At 36.5% G+C, this 23,088-nt stretch overlaps 1 protein-coding gene across 1 annotated transcript in view; it reads right to left on the reverse strand.

Moving 5' to 3' along the window:
• Positions 1 to 5,720: 5,720 nt before the first annotated feature.
• Positions 5,721 to 23,088, reverse strand: part of LOC144971791 (uncharacterized) — a 21,561-nt gene continuing 4,193 nt past the window's right edge. Inside the window, exons 2-4 of the mRNA XM_078912866.1 lie at positions 7,770 to 7,924; positions 6,501 to 6,572; positions 5,721 to 5,830 (exon numbers count right to left, since the gene is read on the reverse strand). Coding sequence (XP_078768992.1) covers positions 5,721 to 5,830; positions 6,501 to 6,572; positions 7,770 to 7,911 — 324 coding nt within the window. The 5' untranslated portion in view covers positions 7,912 to 7,924. The remainder of the gene's footprint in view (positions 5,831 to 6,500; positions 6,573 to 7,769; positions 7,925 to 23,088) is intronic.

The following is a 23,088-nucleotide window of genomic DNA, read 5'->3' on the forward strand; positions in this document are numbered from 1 at the left end:
CTATGTGTAACCTTGAACTTTTGTATTCTGGATAATACAGTTTAGTGAGAATTACTCAAACACGGATGGCAAACAACAATAACAAATACATGAGTGGCGTCAACTTCGTTCTATCTAAATTCTGTTAAATCATCGCCATTGTAAAAAGATAGCCTGACACTGCCCAAAAATGACGTCAAAATACAAGTCTTTGGTCACAAAAGAAAACAAATCTTGTCAACCAATGAGATCACTTATTCCCTTGAGTTTAACTAACAACTCACTAGACGGTGCAAAAAACTAAAAAACGACGTCAAACTATAAGTCCTGGTGGATTCTTGTGTCAGGTTAGAAGTTAACGATGGCCACGGTTTAATACAGTTCAGTGAGAATTATTCATAACGACGGATGTCAAAAAAAAAAAAAAAAAAGTAAAACAATAACAAAGACATAGTGACGTCAACTTTTCGTCCAGCGACAAAGAATACTGGGTAATGACAACCTTGCTGCTTGAAGCTCGAAGAAATAAATAACAAATAAATAGGAAATTGAATGAAAATTTGAATTTAATAAACAAAAACAGATAATGTGTACGTTTCGGGTTTCCCCTTTATCAACAAAACAAAACGATGAATGAAACACTGAGGACGAGTGACAGATGTGTGAGTGGCGTTGAACTTCGTCATTCTCACGTCTCTTATTCGTCTTACTATTTCATTCATCGTGTTTTGTAAATAAAGGGGAAACCCGAAATTTTTAAATGATAAGATTATCATTCATTTTGAATCTTTGAAGTCATCCTGGCATAAACTACAATGAGACGGTTGATCATGTAGTTATTTTTTCCAGCAACTGCAAACCATGCAAGACTCGTGGTTATCACAATAGGCAAATATAATGATACAACGTATCTTTGTAATAAAACAATACGACAGTATTTAAGTTTATAATGAATTAACACTATTCCACACATACATAATAGCAAGATATTAGAATTTGAGACGCTGCCGAGGAGTCCCAGTCGGTTGATTTGGAGACGAACGGCTACAGTGATAAGTCATTATCAAGATGATGATGATGATGATAATAATAATAATAATAATAATAATAATAATAATAATAATAATAATAATAATAATAATAATAATAATAATAATATTGATAATATATAATGATAATAGTTCTGATGATAATAGTTCTGATATAATAGTTCTGATGATAATAATAATAATAATAATAATAATAATAATAATAATAATAATAAATAATAATAATAATAATAATAATAATAATAACGATAATGATAATGGCAATATAATAATAATAATAATAATAATAATAATAATAATAATAATAATAATAATAATAATAATAATAATAATAATAATAATTTACAATGTGACCAATCACATCAAGGCGGTATCATAGCTGAGTATATCAAATGAGTAAAAGTGTTTTCAAAGTAAAATTCATTTTAAAATCCAACCTTCAATTTGTGCCATATCCCCTCAATCCGGTACTATGTCGGGGGCGAACCAGATGATGAAAAGTTGATTTGATGTTAAAATTAACAAAGATATGACATTTTAATTTTTTGCTTCTTAAGAATCCATGTTCTTTTGTCTTGAAAAAAAACAAAAACAACAACAACAACAACAGCAACAACTAATATTGCCAAAAGTCTCCTATTCCTGACTATAAATTCAACGATCATCTTCTCAGCCGCCCCGGCATAACACCGTTTTGAGACGATGGGTGACATATTATCAGGTTTTTCCCCCTAACTTGACACCGCAATGAGACAGCAGGCCACAAACAATTAGCATATTATTATACGTGATTCTCTCCTAAAGCCGCCGAACGGAACTCTTCAAAACTGGGGACACGAACAGGCTTGTGCCCCATTTCCGTTTCCTGTTTGTTTATGGCGGTTAGCTCCGTCAAAAACTTCTCGTATTGCTCAACGATGGCAAGTTCCATGCTGGTGGGGTCAAGGTCGGTTTGCGGCCAGTCTTTGGAATATTCTTCAGGAGTGGATGGAATATAAAGCTCTGTGTGGTTCAGGTACGAGAGCACCTCTTCGCTTAGGAGTTGGTTTGAGTCTGGTTGGGAGCTTAACACGTTTTCACTTGCTTTCAAGTTTCCTAAAGTTATTGGCAACTTGGCCAGGACGGATTTCACGGGCTTGAACTTGCGTCTGGCGTTTCTCAGAGAAGATCTCGCAGGTCCCAAAAAGCCGCGGTGTTCGATGAATCCTCCTGTGGTACAGCATACCTCTGGAATGACGAAATGGCAGTGTTAAGAATGGTACCGAAAGTAAATAAATAGATAAACAAATAAATAAATAATTAAATAAATAAACAGATTAATACATATATAAATAGATAAATAAATATATAAATAGATAAATAAATATGTTGATGTAAAACCCCGAGTTCCTGGCTGTAGTTGCAATGCCTTCATCAATACATAAAATAAATATAATTCCCTTTACTCATCCTATAGGGAAAAGTTGTCTGAATGGTCTATTCCAAGGGAAGACTGGAATAACCGAGGCCTCAGCCACAGTGCAGCGCCGCAAATTGAGCTAAGGAGAGGTAACTTGCTCAAGGCCACACCGCGCAGCGGCGGGTGATCGAACTCGGGACCTTTTGGGTACGAAGCAAAGACCGTATCGCGGAGCAACACTGTCCCAACAGGTCATTTCGCCCCCCTTCCACCACAATTTCCCATACTGTTTCTTTTAGTGAATAAAAAAATAGAGTTGTACAGTGCTGTAGTTTAGCCCCGATCTATGTTATCTAATATTATAGAAAAAATTAAATGTTATCCATTGGATAGGACATTAATTTATCTCAATGTAGGCTACTTTCGGCCATTTAAAACGAATCCAGCTACCCAGTCACTGCTGGGTGAACATAATACATCTGGGCCATTGCCGGTCCCGTATGGATTTGTGGTTGTTGACACTCGCTCTACAACTCGGATGACTCGGGTCCAGTTGAGTCCTTGGAAAAGGCTCTTTTCTTACTTTTTTCAACGTGCTCAGGTGTAAAAGGAGTACCTGGCCCAGCAACTGTGTCTGTAGAAAAAAAAATTGCAATATCGCCGAAAGGTCTTCATGTCTCTCTCTCTCTCTCTCTCTCTCTCTCTCTCTCTCTCCTCTCTCTCTCTCTTCTCTATATATATATATATATATATATATATATATATATATATACATATAAAGTTACAAGACCTATTAGATACGAAGTTGACAGTATCAATGAAGAATTTGCGATTGAAGTAAAGAATCGTTTCCAACTGCTACTTCAAGATATCGAGGAAAAGGAACCGGATGAGATCGCAAATGAGACAAGGAAAATATACTTGGAATCCGCTGAAAAACACCTTCCTAAAAAACGGGGCAAAAAACAACCATGGATGAGTGAAAATACACTAAACAAAATCAAAGAGAGGAAAGACGCAAAGACGACTCATGGCACTCATAGCAATGTATACAAAGAGATAGCTAAGGAAGTGAAAAAGCTGTGCAGAACGGATAAGAAAGAATATCTCATGAGAAAATGAGAAAAATAGAAGACCTTCAGAGAGAAAACAAGACCAGGGAAATGTATGATGAAATAAAAACCATCACAAAAAGTTTTCAATCACGAATAGGGGTGATAAAAGATGAGCAAGGTAAACCCCTCACAGAAGCAGAAGACCTAGCAAATAGGTGGAAAAGATATTGTGAAGATATGTACACAGAAGACCAAATAAACGAAATCCAACCTTTGCAAAACAACATGCAAAATGAAAACGAAGAGTCTAGCTTACCACCTCTAAAATCTGAAATAGAATGGGCAATTAAATCACTTAAAGATGGGAAAAGTCCAGGTTGTGACAACATTCAAGCTGAGATGATAAAAGCAAGCGAAGATGAAGGAGTTGAAGTATATCTAAGACTTTGTACGAAAATTTGGGAGAAAGAAATTTGGCCCTCAGATTGGAGGAGAGCAATTTTTATACCATTGCCTAAGAAAGGAGACTTACAACTATGCTCCAACTACCGAACAATATCACTCATCAGTCATGCAAGCAAAATCCTTCTAAAAATTATCATGAACAGGATTGAACGTAAACTGGAAGAAGAAGTCAGTAACACCCAGGCAGGTTTTAGAAAAAACAGAGGGACAAGAGACCACATATTCAATTTGCGTCAAATTATTCAGAAGCATCGAGAAGTAAATTCTGGCCTCCACACTTGTTTTATAGACTATTCGAAAGCTTTTGATTGTGTTAATCATGAGAAACTATGGGAAACTCTCCTGGAGATGAACTTTGATCCTAGAATTAGAAACCTGATAAGATCCCTCTATGAGAACCAACAATCAGCGGTACAACTAGAAAGCGGAACAACAGAATGGTTCAAAGTTACAAAAGGAGTAAGACAGGGATGTATTCTATCACCCCATTTGTTCAGCATTTACACTGAAGGTATAATGCGAGATGTGGAAAACGATGTCAGGAGAAGTAATTACAACGAACCTAAAATGCAAGGTCTACCCATAAAAGATCTGAGGTACGCAGACGACACTGCACTATTGTCCACAACACCGGGGGGACTAGAGAATCTAATAACATCTGTAAAGGAACATAGCGAGACCAAAGGCCTTAAGCTGAATATAAAGAAGACCAAAATCATGAATACTGACAAATGCAAAACAGATGCCATCATAAAAATCAATGGAGAAGAAATAGAAAGAGTAAAGAATTTTGAATATCTTGGAGCCAGGATTGAGTACAACGGGAAGTCGGCCCCAGAGATCAGGAGGAGACTAGCAATGGCAAGATCAAAGCTAGAAAAGATGAATAATATCTGGAAAGGGCAGTGCATTTCAAACAAAAATCAAAATCCTCAAAAGTGTTGTTTTCCCAACTGCAACATATGGATGCGAAGCATGGACTATCAGCAAAGCAGAGAGCACAAAGATCACAGCTTTTGAAATGGCATGCTACAGAAAAATACTCAGAATATCATGGACTGAAAAACAAACAAACAAAGAAGTCCTGAGAAGGATCGGAATAAAATCACCAATTCTTCTTCAAACTGTAAAGAAATTGAAACTAAACTATTTTGGCCACACGACTCGCCACGAATCATTAGAAAAGCACATTCTGCAGACAAGGGTAGACGGCAAGAGAGGAAGCGGTAGACCAACAAGAAGCTGAGAACAAGATATATGTGAATGGCTGGGAATGACAGCAACTCAAGCAAGTAGACTGGCGGAAAACCGTAATCTGTTTCGCAAGAAAGTTCGGGAAGCAACGTCCTACGCAGGATCAGCTGACTAGATGATGATGATATATATATACATATATACATATATAACATGTATAATTTCTCTGTTTCTGCCTGTCTCTCTCGCGCTATGAATCTCTTACTTTTTCTTTCTTAACTACTCCTATGACCCCTCTCTCTCTCTCTCTCTCTCTCTCTCTCTCTCTCTCTCTCTCTTTCTTTCTCTCGTCACTATCTGCATGATTCGTGTATAACCCAAGGAAGGACAAAGGCCCAAATGTGGTTTGCATTGCTTTGCATTGTCAACTTTTATATACTTAAAATTCACTCACATTATTTTGTTTACCATTTTAGTGGATATTTCGCAATATAAAAATTCAAGGTTTTTGTTTTTGACTACGAAGCGATTAGTCTACTAATTAAGCCATCGGGACAAGAAAAGGAAGAAGAGTAAAGACTACTTACGGCCGGCCTCGCACAGACCCAGGGGCCGTATATTCCAAATTGGACAGGTCAAAGGAAATCCACCACAACTCCTTTCACGAGGTGCTCCATAGTTGATACAGGCTGTTGATATGAATTCATGAATGTATAATATAAATAAATAGTGATTAAATACATAGAGAAATAAACATATAAACAAATGGATGAATGATTAAATATACAAATCAATATATGAATAAATAAATAGATGAACAGACAAATAAACAAATGAATAAATGAGTAAATAAACAAATAAATTTATCAATGAATTAGATAAATAAACATATAAACAGATGAATAAATGAGTAAATAATAAATAAATATATATGAATGAATAAATACATGAAAAACATACACATATGAATGAATGAATAATTAACAAATGAATATATATGAATTAATGAATAGATAAATAAACATATAAACAAATGACTGAAAGAGTAAATGAACAAATAAATATATGAATAAATAAATAGATAAATAAACATATAAACAAATAAATAAATGAGTACATATCAAATAAATAGATGAATAAACACATAAACAAACGAATAAAGGAGTAAATGAAATAAACATATGAATAAATGAATCGATAAATAAACATATAAACAAACAAATGAATGAGTAAATAAATATATATGAACCTATAGATCGATTAAATAAATAGATAAATAAACATATAGACAAATTAATGAAGGAGTAAATGAACAAATGACTATATGATCGAATAAATAAATAGATGAATAGAACTTACGGTATGTATTACACAAAACGGACATCTTGAAGGCAATCATTCGACAAAAAGGTACCTCTCGTGGAGCACAACCTGTGGTCATTGATTAAACAAAGGAAATGGTAAGTAATGAGATAAATGAGTAGATGAATAAACAGAGACTATATATGGCACATTTCCAACAGATAGACCATGCCTAATAACTTCACTATGTCTCATTTATTCCCCCAACAGGCTGTATAGAACCATATTTCTATTTCATTTATACCGATCTGATAGGCGTCCTTTTTTGTACTATAACATTCTTACAATATCCGTCACTGCCTATAGCCGGGTACCCTTCCACATCTGAATCGATTGGGGTAACATGTACGTTAGTGCATTACCCAAGGACACAGCGTCGGGACCAGAATTGTTATCAATCCGGCCACTGACCGCGCTTAGTATTGCTTGACTTTACATTAGGATTTTTAACAAAGGGGGGGGGGGGGGCAAGGAGAGGGTAGGAGATGAATATAGAGAGGGAGGTAAAGATAAAGAAAGAGGAGTAATGATAGTAACAGAACAGAGAGACAGACTGTCTATGTCCGCACATCCTGTAAGTTTAAAATCAGCTATCCTGTAAAAATAGCTCAAAGCGTTCTTTGGTATGCAGTAACGCGATTATAGAATCATCATCATCATCATCATCATCATCATCATCATCATCATCATCATCATCATCATCATCATCATCATCATAATCATCATCATCATCATCATGATCATCATTCAATCAAATTTTCAGATTTATGTATACGTGGGAGTGTGTGGGCGTGTATGTGTGTGTGTGTGTGTGTGTGTGTGTCTTGCTTAGTGTGTAGAGAATTATATATATATATATATATATATATATATATATATATATATATGTATAGAGAGAGAGAGAGAGGGGAGGGGGGGAGGAGGAGATGAAGATAGAGAGGGAGATAAAGATGAAGAAAGAGGGGGATTGATAGAAACAGAGGGACACACATCAACACCCACGCATACACATGAACAACAACAGAGAGAGAGAGAGAGAGAGAGAGAGAGAGAGAGAGAGAGAGAGAGAGAGAGAGAGAGAGGAAGATAGATAGAAGATAGATAGATAGATGAGAGAGAGAAAGAAAGAGAGAAGAGAGAGAGAGAGAGAGAGAGAGAGAGAGAGAGAGAGAGAGAGAGAGAGAGAGAGAGAGAGAGAGAGACAGAGGCGGGGAGCGAGAGAGCGAGAGAGAGAAAGAAAGGAAGAAAGAAAGACAAAATACTCACCTCTAAATACAAAAGTGGCTGAGCACACCGAGCACAGGGCTGCCTTCATCACTCTGATGATCAACGTTGCCTGTGGGGAAACCGGGACAGGCGCCACCAGCAGAAGGATGAGGCAAACACTTAACAGCCATCGAGGAGACATCTTGATGTGTGGGCTGAAATTGTACAGAAATGGAAAGTAGGCACAGCTATTAAATGCTACCCACCACATTCAAACGGTTTTATGTCGGCTTGAACGAGATTCTCTGAAATGAAAACGGTAATAATTCCACAATTCTATGACTCTTTGATTGAATCGGGGGTCCCGATAGCTCAGTTGGTAGAGCACTCGCTTCACACGCGATCGATCCCGGGCGGGTGCAGTAGAGAATTTTTCTGCCCCCCCCCCACCCCTTACCCCTGTCGACCCAGCAGTGATTGGGTAGCTAGGCCTGTTAGATCTCGCGGAAAGTAATTTGCGATAGACCAGCGTCCTATCCAAAGGGTAGCAAGCAATTGCTATTGTCCGTTTCGCGCTATAGAAACCAGGATAAACTGCGGCTCCATGGGCCTAATAGCTCTGAAGGACTACTACTTTTTTTTTTTAATGATTGAATTTTAGAAGCCACACGTTTCAGGAAAAATGGTTGAATGAGTTATGGTTTCTTTTTATAGCAATAGTCTACTTGAATGGGAGATTTGATCTAATCAACGAAGACAGATGATATGGACGTTTCGGGTTTCCCCTTGTGATTAGGCAATTTGGGTCAGTGTCTGTTACACCTGGCGTAAAGTACCTTGCGATAGACTAAGCGTCCTATCCAAAGGGTTGCAAGCAATTGCTATTGTCCCTTTCACGTTAAAGAAACAGGGATACATTCCGGCTCCATGGGTAAAATTAACAATTGAAGAAAATATATTATACCACATTGTTTATGACTTATCCCCAATTATTTTACCATGTCATATTATTATATTAGATTTATATTTAATTTTTTCTACCTAGGAAACCTTATACGTATTGGAGTCGCCTAAGGCGCTACACCCGATTTTGAGTATGAGCTAAGGTTATGTGACAAATAGAGGGCTTGTGAAGTTTACATCCGTATATCGGATGTAATGAGGAAATTATAATATTATTTTTTCCAATACCTAAAATTGATCTTTTATATATTGCGCAATATCCACTAAACGTGCTCAAAACGCTTTACAAGGGGTCCATGGCCAACACTTAACATGTAGAACGAGACACAGACGACTGTTAGACGATATTACAATTTTTTCGGACAGAAACAACACGGTTAACGGCCAGGTACTCATTTTATACCTGAGTACGGTGAGAGAATGTTAGTAAATAAACTTTTCCAAGAACACAACAATGCGCCGCGCCGAGCTAGGCTCGAACCAAGGACCTTCCGATTCGAAAGCGACTGTCACACCACAAGACCATATAGCCGCACCTTTCCCAAAGGTTACGTCGTATTTCCCGACAAGGGGCTCATACTCAGTATCTCTGGTTTACAAGTCAAAGAGAACCGGATGCAATACCACTATGGCAGTTACACTCTTTATACCTATGTGTAGGTTGACGTATTTAAGGAAATGTATACAGAGGCAATCCAGGAAACCATAGAAAAAAAAAAGAAAGAAGAGGGTCATAAGGAAATACTCGTACTTATATAATAATAAAGAAGGAACGAAAATGACGTCATTCAGCTTTTTGTTATTAATATTGTTTTTAGCCAGCCATTTTTATAAGTTTTCACTTAATAGGATTCAGTAGTCGTAACGTCACTTCCTTCCTAATGACGCATGGTAACTTAGTAACACTGGTTCTAAACTATCGGAACAATGGCGGATGCCCGTATGAAATATTTCTCCGGCGAGCATAAAAGCGTTTCCAGAGGAAAAAATTCCCATAAATTTGATCATGTTTTGACTTTTACACATTCTGATCACAAAGCATACGAAAAGGGAATGAAAAGTTCTAGCCAGCATGAAGAATAAAAAGTAATGATTACTTTGTTTAGAACCAAGATGGCCGCCGTTGCCGGGCGCGTGACATCAGACTACTGAATCGTATTGTATTGATCAGACTATAAGCATTTAAGGTTACACATAATTTTGTGTGATTGATACGTTATATCCGGCTGTCGGATGCTGTGAATATTTTAACTGACCGCAAAGCATCAGTATAAATTCCTACTCCCGTCTTTGACATAATCCAATTCAGGCAATGCGTTTACCACAGATTATCTCCCATCGTTGTGTCCAACGCATTGAATTCTAATAAGGAGAAAATACGGAAGTGACCTCATTTCTGAGGGCTCGATGATTTTTACTTATAAACAAAACTCACAAAATGACACATTTCATTAAAACAACAAGCCACAACGTTGAGATACCCAGTCTTCTGAGTCTGGGTCTTTGTAATTTTCAATGGGCACGATCTATATTACATTTCCATGTGCTCGAGGTCATTGGTCACATTGCAAAGTGTGCTCAAAATGACCCACATAGTGAAAAGTGTTCACAGTTTGAGAAATATCCAACGTTACAATTGGTCATTTTGCTCAGCATGACTCATGTGTATGCTTTCATAAACAAAGCAGTGTGTTTAGATACATTCAGAAATGTCCAATCGTTGGACAGCAATAAATCATGTGATCGATGACTTGGTTGGAGGAAACCATGAATATAGATCGCTCCCATTGGTCACCAATAGGGAAGAAAAGTGTGATGTCCAAAAACTGGTTCCAATCTCACAAATAATCGGGATAAATTCAATACCAGCCTACGAGATTTTAAAAAGTGAACTGTAAAAATACAAGCCCGTTCCGGTGCGTTAGGCCATGTTTAATCATCAAATAAACAAATAAACAAATAAAATTTAAATACCAGCCAGCAAGAATTTTTCAAAAAATGAACTGTAAAAATACAAGACCGTTCCGAGGCATAAGAATAAATTTAATCATCAAATAAACAACCACCCCCCCCCCACCAAAAAGACCCCCAAACAAAGAAAAGACAAAAACAAAAACCAAACCAAAAAACCCTCCAAAAAACCCAACAACAATAAACATCAAAAACAAAAACAAAACAGGATAAATTCAATAGAAGGAACAAAGTTACCATCACTTAGCTTTTTGTTATTACTTTTAGACAGCACTCTCGCTAAATTCTATTAATCAAACTATAAACGTGAAAGGTTTTACATATACACAATTTAGTGTGTTGGATTGTTTAATCAAGCTGGCGGAGGATGTGAGTATTTTACCTAAACGCACAGCATTAATAATAATTATTCTAGCTTATAATGATTTTGAAAAGTGAAATGTAAAGATGCAAGGCCGCTCCGAGGCTCTATCTAGATTTCATTCAACTAAACAAATAAACAGGATAAATTTGATACAAGCCTACACAAATGTATATATATATATATATATATATATATATATATATATATATATATATATATATATATATATATATATATATTATTTAAAATATTTACCACAATGTTTGGGGCAGTCTACATCAATGTTTCAGGCTTAATTTGCCATCTTCAGGACTGAGTTGTTTTGTCAACAATACAACTCAGTCCTGAAGATGGCAAATTAAGCCTGAAACATTGATGTAGACTGCCCCAAACATTGTGGTAAATATTTTAAATAATAATTCGCTCCATTACTACATGTCGAGCACTTTTCGTACCATATTTGTATCAAACACGATTCAATATATATATATATATATATATATATATATATATATATATATATATATAAAATAAAGAGAGAGAGAGAGAGAGAGAGAGAGAGAGATGAGGAAAGAGTGGTGGTTAAGTATGCGACCCATCGTCTTAAAAGAGTATTATGTCATGATGATACTGCTGAAGCTAAAAATAATTGAATTTACGATCAAATATTATTATAGGAATGTAATGTTAAACTGTCTTGATTTATTGAGTAATACAGAGTATGGATGATGTGCGCTTGGATAAGAAACTCACAACATTGCCATCCGGGAATACTCGGACCAACACACAAAACTATGTGTAATCTTGAACTTTAATATTCTGATTAATACAATTTAGTGAGAATTACTCATAAACATGGATGGCAAACAAATAATAACAAAGACCCGAGTGACGTCAACTTCGTTCTATCTATCCACAAATCCTGGTAAATGGAGTGTTTCACTATTTTTTTCTTATTTATTCATATAATGTGCTACAGGTTGTCAAGATTTGGTTGAAAGATACTTTTCCTCATTGCAGAAGAGGTCAAATTTTGTCAAAATATTATTTATTTAAAACCAAATTGAATTAGATTGGGTTTTTAATTAGTTTTATTTTACTATTATCATGCATCCATATTGTGTGGACAATCTGTAGATTTACTTACAAAAATCAATATTTCATCGATTCTAATTTTTCGACTTTGTAGCTTTAAATTCACGTTTTTTTTTACATCTACTTCATCCCGACATAATACCAGTTTGACTTTTTGGGTCACATGTAGGGAGAATGAATTATTCTAACGTAGTCATTGTAAAAAAAATAAACAACTTGAACTTTTAAATAGCGCACTATCCATTAAACGTGCTCAAAGCGCTTTACAAGAGTCCCTGGCTAACAGCAACACCAAATATGCAAAACAAGAAATGACGCCTGTTAGGCGATATTACAATTTTTCTGAACGGACGATAACAATTAATTGCTCGCTTTCCATTGGATAGCGTTTTGGTCTATCGAAAAGTACTTCCCTCTCATATCGAACAGACCCAACTACCCAATCACTGCTGGGAGACGGGGGTTGGAAACAAAAACAAAAAAAAAAAAAAAAAAGGGGGGGGGGGGGGGGGGGGAGGGAACTGGGGGTTAAAAGATAGCTGGACTTCACCCCTTTATTTGATCCCAGTCCCCTTGTGTGTAGAGTAAGTGTTCGACCAACTGAGCTACCGGGACCCCCCCCCCCCCACCCCACCCCCAACTGGGCCAGTGACGCAACCTAATTACGTTAACGCTAATTAAAGCGTGTCGTAAGGGTTGTTTGAGTTCAATCTTCCATCAAATGTTTTCCGTATATTATTATTACATAGTATTGATGTTATGAAATTGTCTTGGTTTTTCTCTCTTTCTTTATCTTCATATAAATTTATACCTTTGGGTGTTGCTACAAAACATCTCTATTGAGACTATGCGTTTAGGTAAAATACTCAAATGTAACTGCCAGATAAAAAAATGCCAACACTATTTATAAGCTTCTTAGCCAAGCGCACAGCATCCAAAAGATAGTATGCGCTTGGCTAAGAAGCTCACAACATTGTCACCCAGAAGTAAAACGGATCAACACACACAACTTTGTGAAACCTTAAACGTTCATTGTCTGGTTAATACAGTTTAGTGAGAATTACTCACAAACATGTAGGGCAAAAAACAATAACAAAGACCTGAGTGACGTCATCTTCATTCTATCTATCGGCCGTTAGTGGCGGATATTTGTTTAAGTGTTTATACAGATAAGACGCCTAAAGGACGACTGGTACAGTATAAAATTGAAATAATATGGCTTCTTGCAATGGGAAATAAGTGAAATATTGTAAAGCTCATTGAACATGGTATTTCCATAGAAATGCGCTATATAAATGTTCATATATCTTTTAAAATGTATTAACGTGTTCGACATACAAGCCTATATTTATTTCTACCCACCAATGTCCACCGGAGGAGACAGTTGAGGTCAGACAAACCAATCACTAGAGGTGCCGAAATGAGTCAATAAAATGGAGATAAAGATAAAGGGAGTAAATCTGACTCATGAATGAACAACACAAAACAAACGACGTTTCGGCCTTTGGCCTTTTTCAAGTAAACACAAAATATATCAGGTCAGACAGATCGCCATAGTCAGAATCTCTCGAACTAAGGCGACCTTTCACATAAAACGTTATGTCCATCACACAGATCGTAACCCAATTTAGGGTATTTGGTAGTACACCGACAAAACGATTTTTTTTCTTTACATTTTAAGCAAGAAAACTTTAAATTCACATCATAACAGTTAACACCCCTTCTGTGTAGTCTCTTATAGGAAAAAAACAATCAAGCTTAAAATGCATTAAAGACCGCATATTATGACGTAATTATGTTCTTGACCCTAGTATCGAAGATGAGGTAAGCAGTTTATCCAAAAAGCAATGATTGCTGACTTCACATTTAAAAATAATTTTCCGTTCTCTGCACCGAACGGAACTTGTATTGAATTTGGACATCATATCTTGTTACGTCATTAAAATAAATACAAAGAAAAAGGGGAGTAATACGCAACAATGTCATGCATTTTTTGTTGTTGACGCTTTGAAAAAAATTAAACTCAGCTGCTAATCTCGTCTTACGTTAAAATTCCATCGAATATTTTAATATTTTTAAATCAATTGACTTAACAATGATTTTCATGGGAAATTGTACAACCGGGTGATATAATACCATTTTGGAACCATATTGCATATTTCGTAACCTCAGAGAAAGCCCTCCCGAGTTGGGTTTCCCATTGGTTCGAAAATTTATTAAAGGTCAAAATCGATCGATTACAATTTTTGTGAGCGTTCGACCACGAGCGCTTTCCCCCGTCTATAATAACATAAGTATTTAGATAGCGCAATATATTCACTTAAAGTGCTCAAAACCCTTTTACAAGAGGTCGCAAACCAACAGCAATAGCTTGCCATTATAACTTGTTTTTTTTTGTTTGTTTTTTTTCGACGGAGAAATCGCACTTTCCTGCCGGCTAGATACCCATTTTCTCCTGAGTGTGGGGATAAAAAGTGAGTAAAGCACCCTTTTGCACCGTCACCCCGCCCCCCCCCCCACAGCAGGACTCAAACCCGGAGCCAATCGGTCACAAGCTCACTGTTATATCACAGCACAGATTTCGTTTCTTACTAACCAATCAAAATCAGAATGCTGATATTGAATTTTACCCCAATTTTCTTTACTCTAAAATAAAATAGAGCTTTTATATATCGCAACATCAAGTTAACGTGCTCAAAGCGCTTTACAAAGGGTCCCTGGCCAACAGCAACATTTAATATTAAGGACGGGACATGACGCGCCTGTTAGGGGATATTACAATTGTTTTCGGACAGAGACAACGCTATGAACGGCCAGGTATTCATTTTACACATGAGTACGGTGAGAGAATGTGCGTAAAGAGCCTTCTCCAAGGACTCAACTATGCGCTGAGCAAGGCTCGAACCCAGTACCTTCCGATCCCAAAGCGAGTGCCATACCACTAGACCACATATAGCCACATTACTCAGGTTGACAAAAACGAAAGTAGGACAACGCGACCTCCCATCGGTGACCACTCAAGGAATGCCAAGGAATGCCATTCTGGTAGATCCGATACAGTCCATTCATTACGTACCTGCATCACCTTTATTTATTTGTTGCCATTAATCTGAGACGAATTATTCGATTTACAACAAAGAGATGAAGTGATATTACATTTAATGGTATGGCGTCTGACACAATAAATACAAAAATAGTATTCGTTTTACAACCCTCTAACGGCGAATTTATATGCGGCTGTGTGGTCTATTTAGGTATGACACTCGCTTTTGGACTAGTATGTCCAGGGTTCGCGTCCCGCTATGAGCGACATAAATTTGAGTCATTAGAAAAGACTCCTTACTCACATACTCTCACTTTACTCAAGTGTTATTGAAGAATACTAGTCGGCGGTAGTATTATTATTATTGACACCCTAACTACCCTATTAAGATAATTTAAACGAAAAATATCGATGGGGGGAGAAAGAAAGCAGGAGACAGACAGATAGATAGATAGATAGATAGATAGATAGATAGATAGATAGATAGATAGATAGATAGATAGAGAGAGATAGAGAAAGAGAGAGAGAGAGTGATATAATATATATATATATATATATATATATATATATATATATATATATAGATAGATAGATAGATAGATAGAGAGAGAGAGAGAGAGAGAGAGAGAGAGAGAGAGAGAGAGAGAGAGAGAGAGAGAGAGAGAGGGATAACGGGAGAGGAAGGGTGCGCTTCAAAGTAATATTTGAAATAAAGGAAAGAGATAAAATTTTGAAAAATAAAAAACAAACAAACAAAACTAAGTTGACCTATCAGTTTAGTAGGTAAAAAAAATTCTAAAATAAAACAATGGTTGGGACGCCATTTGTATGCCACAAGAAAAAAACAACACATTTTAGAAAATTTGGCCAGAAAACTCTTCCCTCAAATATCCATCGATTTAACGGCCCTTGTGTTGAGTAAAACCCTCAAATCTGTTGTGACTTCAGTGAAGACTTCAAGGAATTACCAGGTTTTAGTTGTTTTTTTTCTGGGGTTTTTTTGTGTTTTTTTTTTTACAAGATCATGGTCATTTTAATAAATCGATATCTGAAAAGGATATTTTCTGGCCAATTAAAAAAACAAAAACCTTGTGGTTTCAGAGTAGCCTGTATTATTCTCGGCTTGTGACACGTTGATAGGCAGATGTTGATAAGTACGGACGGACTTTTATAAAGTATCCACACAGTACATTACGGATGTACTTTTAGTAAGTATCCACACAGTGCATTACGGATGTACTTTTATAAAGTATTCACACAGTGCATTACGGATGTACTTTTATAAAGTATCCACACAGTGCATTACGGATGTTCTTTTATAAAGTATCCACACAGTGCATTACGGATGTACTTTTATTAAGTACCCACACAGTACATTACGGATGTTATTTTATAAAGTATCCACACAGTGCATTACGGATGTACTTTTATAAAGTATCCACACAGTACATTACGGATGTTCTTTTATAAAGTATCCACACAGTGCATTACGGATGTACTTTTATTAAGTACCCACACAGTACATTACGGATGTTATTTTAGTAAGTATCCACACAGTACATTACTGGTGTACTTTTATTAAGTATCCACACAGTACATTACGGATGTACTTTTATTAAGTATCCACACAGTACATTACGGATGTTCTTTTAGTAAGCATCCACACAGTGCGTTCCCCTTAAATCAGAACGCCATAGAGAGATGATGATGATGACAATAATAATAATAATAATATAATAAATAATAATAATAATAATAATAATAATATATATAATATAATAATAATAATAAAATTTGGCCAGAAAATACGCCTTTCAGACACTATAAAGAGACCGGTTTATCCCGACAATGATACGGTTTGAGACGAGAGGTCATACATGTTTTTTTCATGAGATGTGATTTTGTGGAGCATTCAGTCGAACTAGATGCAGTCTTGCCTACTTGGCAATGGAACAATTCGTAACGTGCGGCTATGTAGTCTAGTAGCATGACACTCGCATTCGGATCGGAAGGTCCTGGGTTCGAGCCTCGCTCGGCGCATAGTTGAGTCATTGAAAATGGCTCTTTATTCACATTCTCTCACCGTACTCAGGTGTAAAATGTTTACCTGGCCGTTAACAGCGTTGTCTCTGTTTTAAAAAATTTAATATTGCGTAACAGGAGCCCTGTCTCGCTCTACACGTTCAGTGTGGCCGTTGGTCATGGACCCTTAGTAGAACGCTTTGAGCATGTTTAGTGGATATTGCTGCTCTATATAAAAGCTCATTTATTTTTAGTTAATTTTTGACTGATAAAAATTGTAGTCGCTTCGGTTTACTTTAAAAATGAACAATTTACTCCCGCAAGGATTAAACAGCACTTCAACATCCTTAAAATTATCAGTCTGGCATCAGCTTTCGTTTTCAATAAGTTTTAATGACTTAGAGATGCTCATGGGGTTGTGAAATTGAACCCAAAATTTCGTAATTCTACGGAACTTTTCTTAATAGTAGGCAGGTCTGTATATGGTGAAGTGAATAAAATAAATATTGCAATAAAACACGATGTGATGAGTACCTGGCGATACGTAGTGACATAATATTGTTAATATAACAAAACAAATAGGATGCCTACCGCCTAACAAATAATTGTACAATATGGAATAAAATAATGATTTCATTGTAAAGGGCATTGAGCATTATGTTCATATCTATACTTTGTTTTGTTATGAAGACATGAAATGCCCCCCCCCCCCCAAATAAAAAAAAATAGCAGGGACGGAAAGTAGACGGACAGGAAAAAAGAAGGGAAATTCTGGAAGTAAATAATATAAAAGAAATGGCATCAATGGAGAAGACAATTGCTTCGAAATTGCCCTTGGTAGAAAAATATGAAAGACCATGGAATCTAACCTCTGGAAAGAGAAAGAACCAGGGTGATGATGATGATGATGATAATGATGATGATGATGATGATGATGATGATGATGATGATGATGATGATGATAATGATGATGATGATGGTGGTGATGATGATGATGATGCTGGTGGTGATGATGATCATGATGATGATGATGATGATCTATGCTATACTTGTCAATTAAAAGTGTTGAAAACATATAAGAATACAACAAAAATCAATTTGAGTCCTGAATATCACGTATGAAGGTAATTTACGAGGGATCAGTCTTGTCTAAAGGTTGAAAAAATTTGTGTTACTTGATTGTCACGCCACATAATAATAATAATAATAATAATAATAATATGGTAGGAAATAAATCAGCTTCCATGACATGTATGGCTTCAGAGAACACACACGCCTATCAATTAAATATCTAACTGTTCAAATTCGACGTGCACTTGTTTTCAGGTCTGACAACCTAACGGAATTATGGACTTGATTTAACATTGTTGTAAAGGACAACGTGTTTGAGAGTATTTCCATTACAGCAATGAGAGTATAACGAGTTTGGATTATCAGACCTACAAATAAGTATACCTCTTTTTTGTACAATATAATAGTACATTTACGGGGGTCCCGACAACTCAGTCGGAAGAGCACTTGTTTTACATGCGAAGGACCGGGCTCGATTCCCGGTAAAGTAGAGATTATTTAATTACCCCCCCCCCAACCAATCCCTTTCCACCCAGCAGTGATTGGTTATTTCTGGTGGAAAGTACTTTGCGACAGAGTAGCGACCTATCATAAGGGTAGTAAGCAATTGCTATTTTTCGTTTCACGCTATAGGAACAGGAGTAAACTCCGGCCTCATAGATCTAATGACTCTGTCTGAAGGAAAAACGAAAAACAATGTAGCTCGCTACCATATTCAATCCATAAATGTATTATTATTGTATTCAACGGCATCATCCCAATCATTTATCATGCGTATCGTCGCTTCGTGTTCATAAAAATCACGTTCCAGTGCCCTGTCAGAAATCAAAGCTATTTGTAATATAGTTTAACATCTCTCAGTTTTATTAATTAATATTCATTTCGATTTATAATTGATTTAATTTAAAACAGTTGATAATTAATTTGATTTACTGTTTATTGTTCTGGACCAGGTAAGCAGGACGATGAACAGTTTAATCGCCTAGCGGTCAGAGGGAAATAACCGTGGAAAATGCAAAGGCTGTAGTAATTAATCATGATGATTTGGTCACCTTTACAAAATCAACAGGGCGTATCAATCTGACCAGTGATGACCAGACGCTGTCCTGTTCTCACAAATCACATTTAAATAACTTGGCCATAATTATAATATTTGGTTCCTCAAATGAGATGACTTCTATTTGTTTACATTTTATCCATCGTTTCCTTACTTGGCCACAGCGTTGCTCAGATGTATGGTCTTTGCTTCGTACCCAAAAGGTACCGAGTTCGACAACGCGACGCTCTATGTGTGCTTGTGAGCAAGTCACCTCGCCCAAGCTTGAGACGCTTCACAGAATTCCAGTCTCCCCTTGGAATAGACCCTAAAGACAAATTTCCACTTGGAATTTTACTTCTCAATTTTGTTGTTGTTTTGTTTTATCTCATAATTGTCAGCACTGGCTCAGTGGCTACAGCGGTAAGGTGTCTCGCCTTGATACAAAAGTCAAGCACTGGGTGGGGTCTTTGATCTCCCATGGTGAGCAGGAGGTCGCGCTGTGTGTTCTATCTCCTTTCGTCTGTTTCCCGAGTTGCTTTCTGTCTATGCCTTGGGATGGGATTATTTGGTTTTGTCCTAGCCCAGGCCGGAGTCCTTGACTGGGAGGGAAGCGGTCAAATGTATAGTTAAGGTTTTTTCCTTGTAAATCATCTCTTTGTGATGAAGTTACCTTTTTAAAGGTTGTTATAAATATATTATATTGGTCTGTAAACATTTGAGTATATTCCTCTTAGAGGAGACCTGTATACAAAGCTGGATGAAACTTTTAGGTGATCTCAAATTGAATAAACTGATAGTGTGCTCTTGAAATCTACACCTGTTCCCTACCTTCCCCTTTGCCTTACTTTTTCTCATGAGGTCTCAATTGTAAATCTACAACTTTTTTTGACAATCCTATTTTCTTCCTTATTACTGGCGCTGAAATGACCTAATGTGTCGCAAGAGTTGTAAAACCCTTTAAAAAGGTCAAGCAATGTTAAGCGCGATCAATCGCCGGATGAGTGATAGTAATCAAGGACAATTCTGGTCCCGACGTTGTTTCGATCTTGTAAGGCAGTCTATACAAATTACCTCATTCGACTCGGGTGTGAATGAGTATCTAGCTCTTGGCAATTACGGATATTGTAAGAGTTTAAGTACAAAATGGACACCAAAAAAGCGTCTACTACTGTTTGAAAAGGAAATAATATGTTTTCAAATGGCCTGCTTGTAGTCATGTAGTATGACACTCGCTTTCAGATAGGAAGGTCCTGAGTTCGAGCTTCGCTCGGCGCATATGTGAGTCTTTGAAAAAGGATTTTTACTCACATTCTCTCACCGTACTCAGGTGTAAAATGAGAACCTGACCGTTAACAGCGTTGTTTCTGTCGGGAATAAAAATGTAATGTCTCCTAACAGGCGTCAGTCATGTCTTGCTCTAAATGTTACGCGTTGCTGTTGGTTAGAGACCCTTTGTAAAGCGCTGTGAGGATGATTAGTAGATATTGCGCTGTATAAAAGCTCAAGGGCTTTTTTTTTGTCCGTGCTTAAGACACAATTTATAAGAAAGAGATTTCTCTCATTGCTTTGGAAGGAAAATAAATCATATGATCTAATTTTAGAAACTCAAGACTCAGCATAGTCTATATTGTATCAAATCAAAACTGCAGAATAGCGAAGTTTCCACTCGTAAAAATAAAACTTGACAAATGACGCAAGCGAATATCAAACCAAAACCACAGACAATCCTACTTGAGTTCAAATAATATCTCCTCATTTTATGAGACAATAATATTATAATGACAAGATAGAAGCGAAACAAACATAAATTGCAATGCAGGAAGCGTATTAACAATAATTAGTCTGAAAAAGGGAGGTAGGGAGGGGGGGGGGGGGGGGGAGTTCGGAGGTCGGTCAGGAAATAAATATAAACACTAATGGGAAGCAGGTAGTAATCTTGGCACCAACTAACAACTGTCCTGTAGGTAAGTGGTATGACGTGCTTTACGTCCGGCTCAGCATGACCTTTAACCAGTTTAGCTGTATTTAAACATTTGGCCAGAAAAGTCGTGCTTCAAATATCGATCGATTTAAATGACCCCCATCCTGGCAAAAACTCTCAAATCTGGGAAGACCTTCCGAGGTCCCAGGTTTGAGAGGTTTTGTCAAGGTGGGAGTCATTTAAATCGATCAATTTTTGAAGAACGAGTTTTCTGGCTAAATTTTTAAATACGTTTTTTTTTTTTTTCAGAGTACAGAAGTTAATTGGTTATAAGGGATCACTGTTTTAGTCAGACGGTCATCGTAAAAAGTAGGATGTGGAAAGAAGACAAAGTCCGACAAAAAAAACAAAACAACAACAAACAAACAAACAAAAAAAACCCAGAAAAAAACAACAAACAAACATACAAAACGTTAGAGTAATGTTATTAGAGTCTATTTCCTACCACTGCCAATTTGTTCTTTAAAGTCTCTTAGGGATGTTTTTAAAATGTAATAATGTTAAGGAAGAAGAGATGGAAGAACAGATAGACGGAGAAGTAAGAAATTAAATGGAGAATCCGGCTGGTTAGAAAAAGGAGGAAATGATGTAGATGAGTGGGTGAGATGGATCAGTTAAAAGAAGAGAATTATGAATGAAAAATAAGAGGATGAGGCGAAAGTGACGAAGAAGAAGAAGAAGTAGTAGAAGAAGAAGAAGAAGAAGAAGAAGAAGAAGAAGAAGAAGAAGAAGAAGAAGAAGAAGAAGAAGAAGAAGAAGAAGAAGAAGAAGAAGAAGAAGAAATAAATGAATAAATATATGAATAAAACAAATAAATAAAGCATTTATGTAATACATGCTATCTAAATTTTTTATAATTATGAACTTAATAATATATTTTTTTGGTGGACAATGTACGCAAATGTAAGTTATTATATGGAACTTGACACGCTGAAAGTTCTGAGATTGTTTACGTCAGTCTCTGAACGGATAAAGGAGACGTGTCTAAGTATGTAACCCACACCGTCAATCTGGTACAGTGCGGCTATGTGGTCTTATTGTATGACACTCGCTTTCGGGTCGGAAGGTCCTGAGTTCGAGCCTCGCATAATTGAGTCCTTAGGAAAGTCTCTTTACTCACATTCTCTCACCGTACTCTGGTGAAAAATGAGTACCTGGCCGTAAACAGTGTTGTCTCTGTCCAGAAAAAAAAAATGTAAAATCGCCTAACAGGCGTCATGTCTTGTTCTACATGTTACGTGTTGCTGTGGCCTGGGACCCTCTGTAAAGCGCTTTGACACGCAGCAAAAAGCTCTCAAACCTGGACTCTATTAAAGACTTCACGAGGTCCCAGGTTTGAGAGTTTTTGCCAAGTTAAGGGTCATTTAAATCGATCGATATTTGAAGGACGAGTTTTCTGGCCAAATTATTAAAGATATGTTTTTTTTGCCAGAGTGCGACAGTTAACTAGTTCAATTCAAAATGTTCAGAATTAGAAAATTAACTTTAAAAATGTTAAGAATAAACTCTCCATAATAAGGACAACTATTATTTTACTATATTACAGCTTCAAAAATGAAAGAAAATACCACATATGAAACGTTTTGAACTCAAAAACCTTCATCAGTCAATAACAAAAAGAAATGTGTCGATTTAAAGTAATAAATTAACGTTTTTACTTTTTTTTTTTCTCATTGGTTGTTTGGTAATTCTTTGTTTTTGTGGGGTTTTTTTCTTTCTTTTTTTAAGCTGTTATATTCATTATTTGTAAATTACTTTTTACAGCCAACAGCTTCCAGCAGTTTTGTGTTTACTTTATTTAAGCTAACGTTACATAAGTCAAGTTGATAA

The sequence above is a fragment of the Berghia stephanieae genome, chromosome 4, assembly GCF_034508935.2.
Source record: "Berghia stephanieae isolate SIO BIC M18660-M18661 chromosome 4, UCSD_Bste_1.3, whole genome shotgun sequence".
NCBI classification, from domain to species: Eukaryota; Metazoa; Mollusca; class Gastropoda; order Nudibranchia; family Aeolidiidae; genus Berghia; species Berghia stephanieae.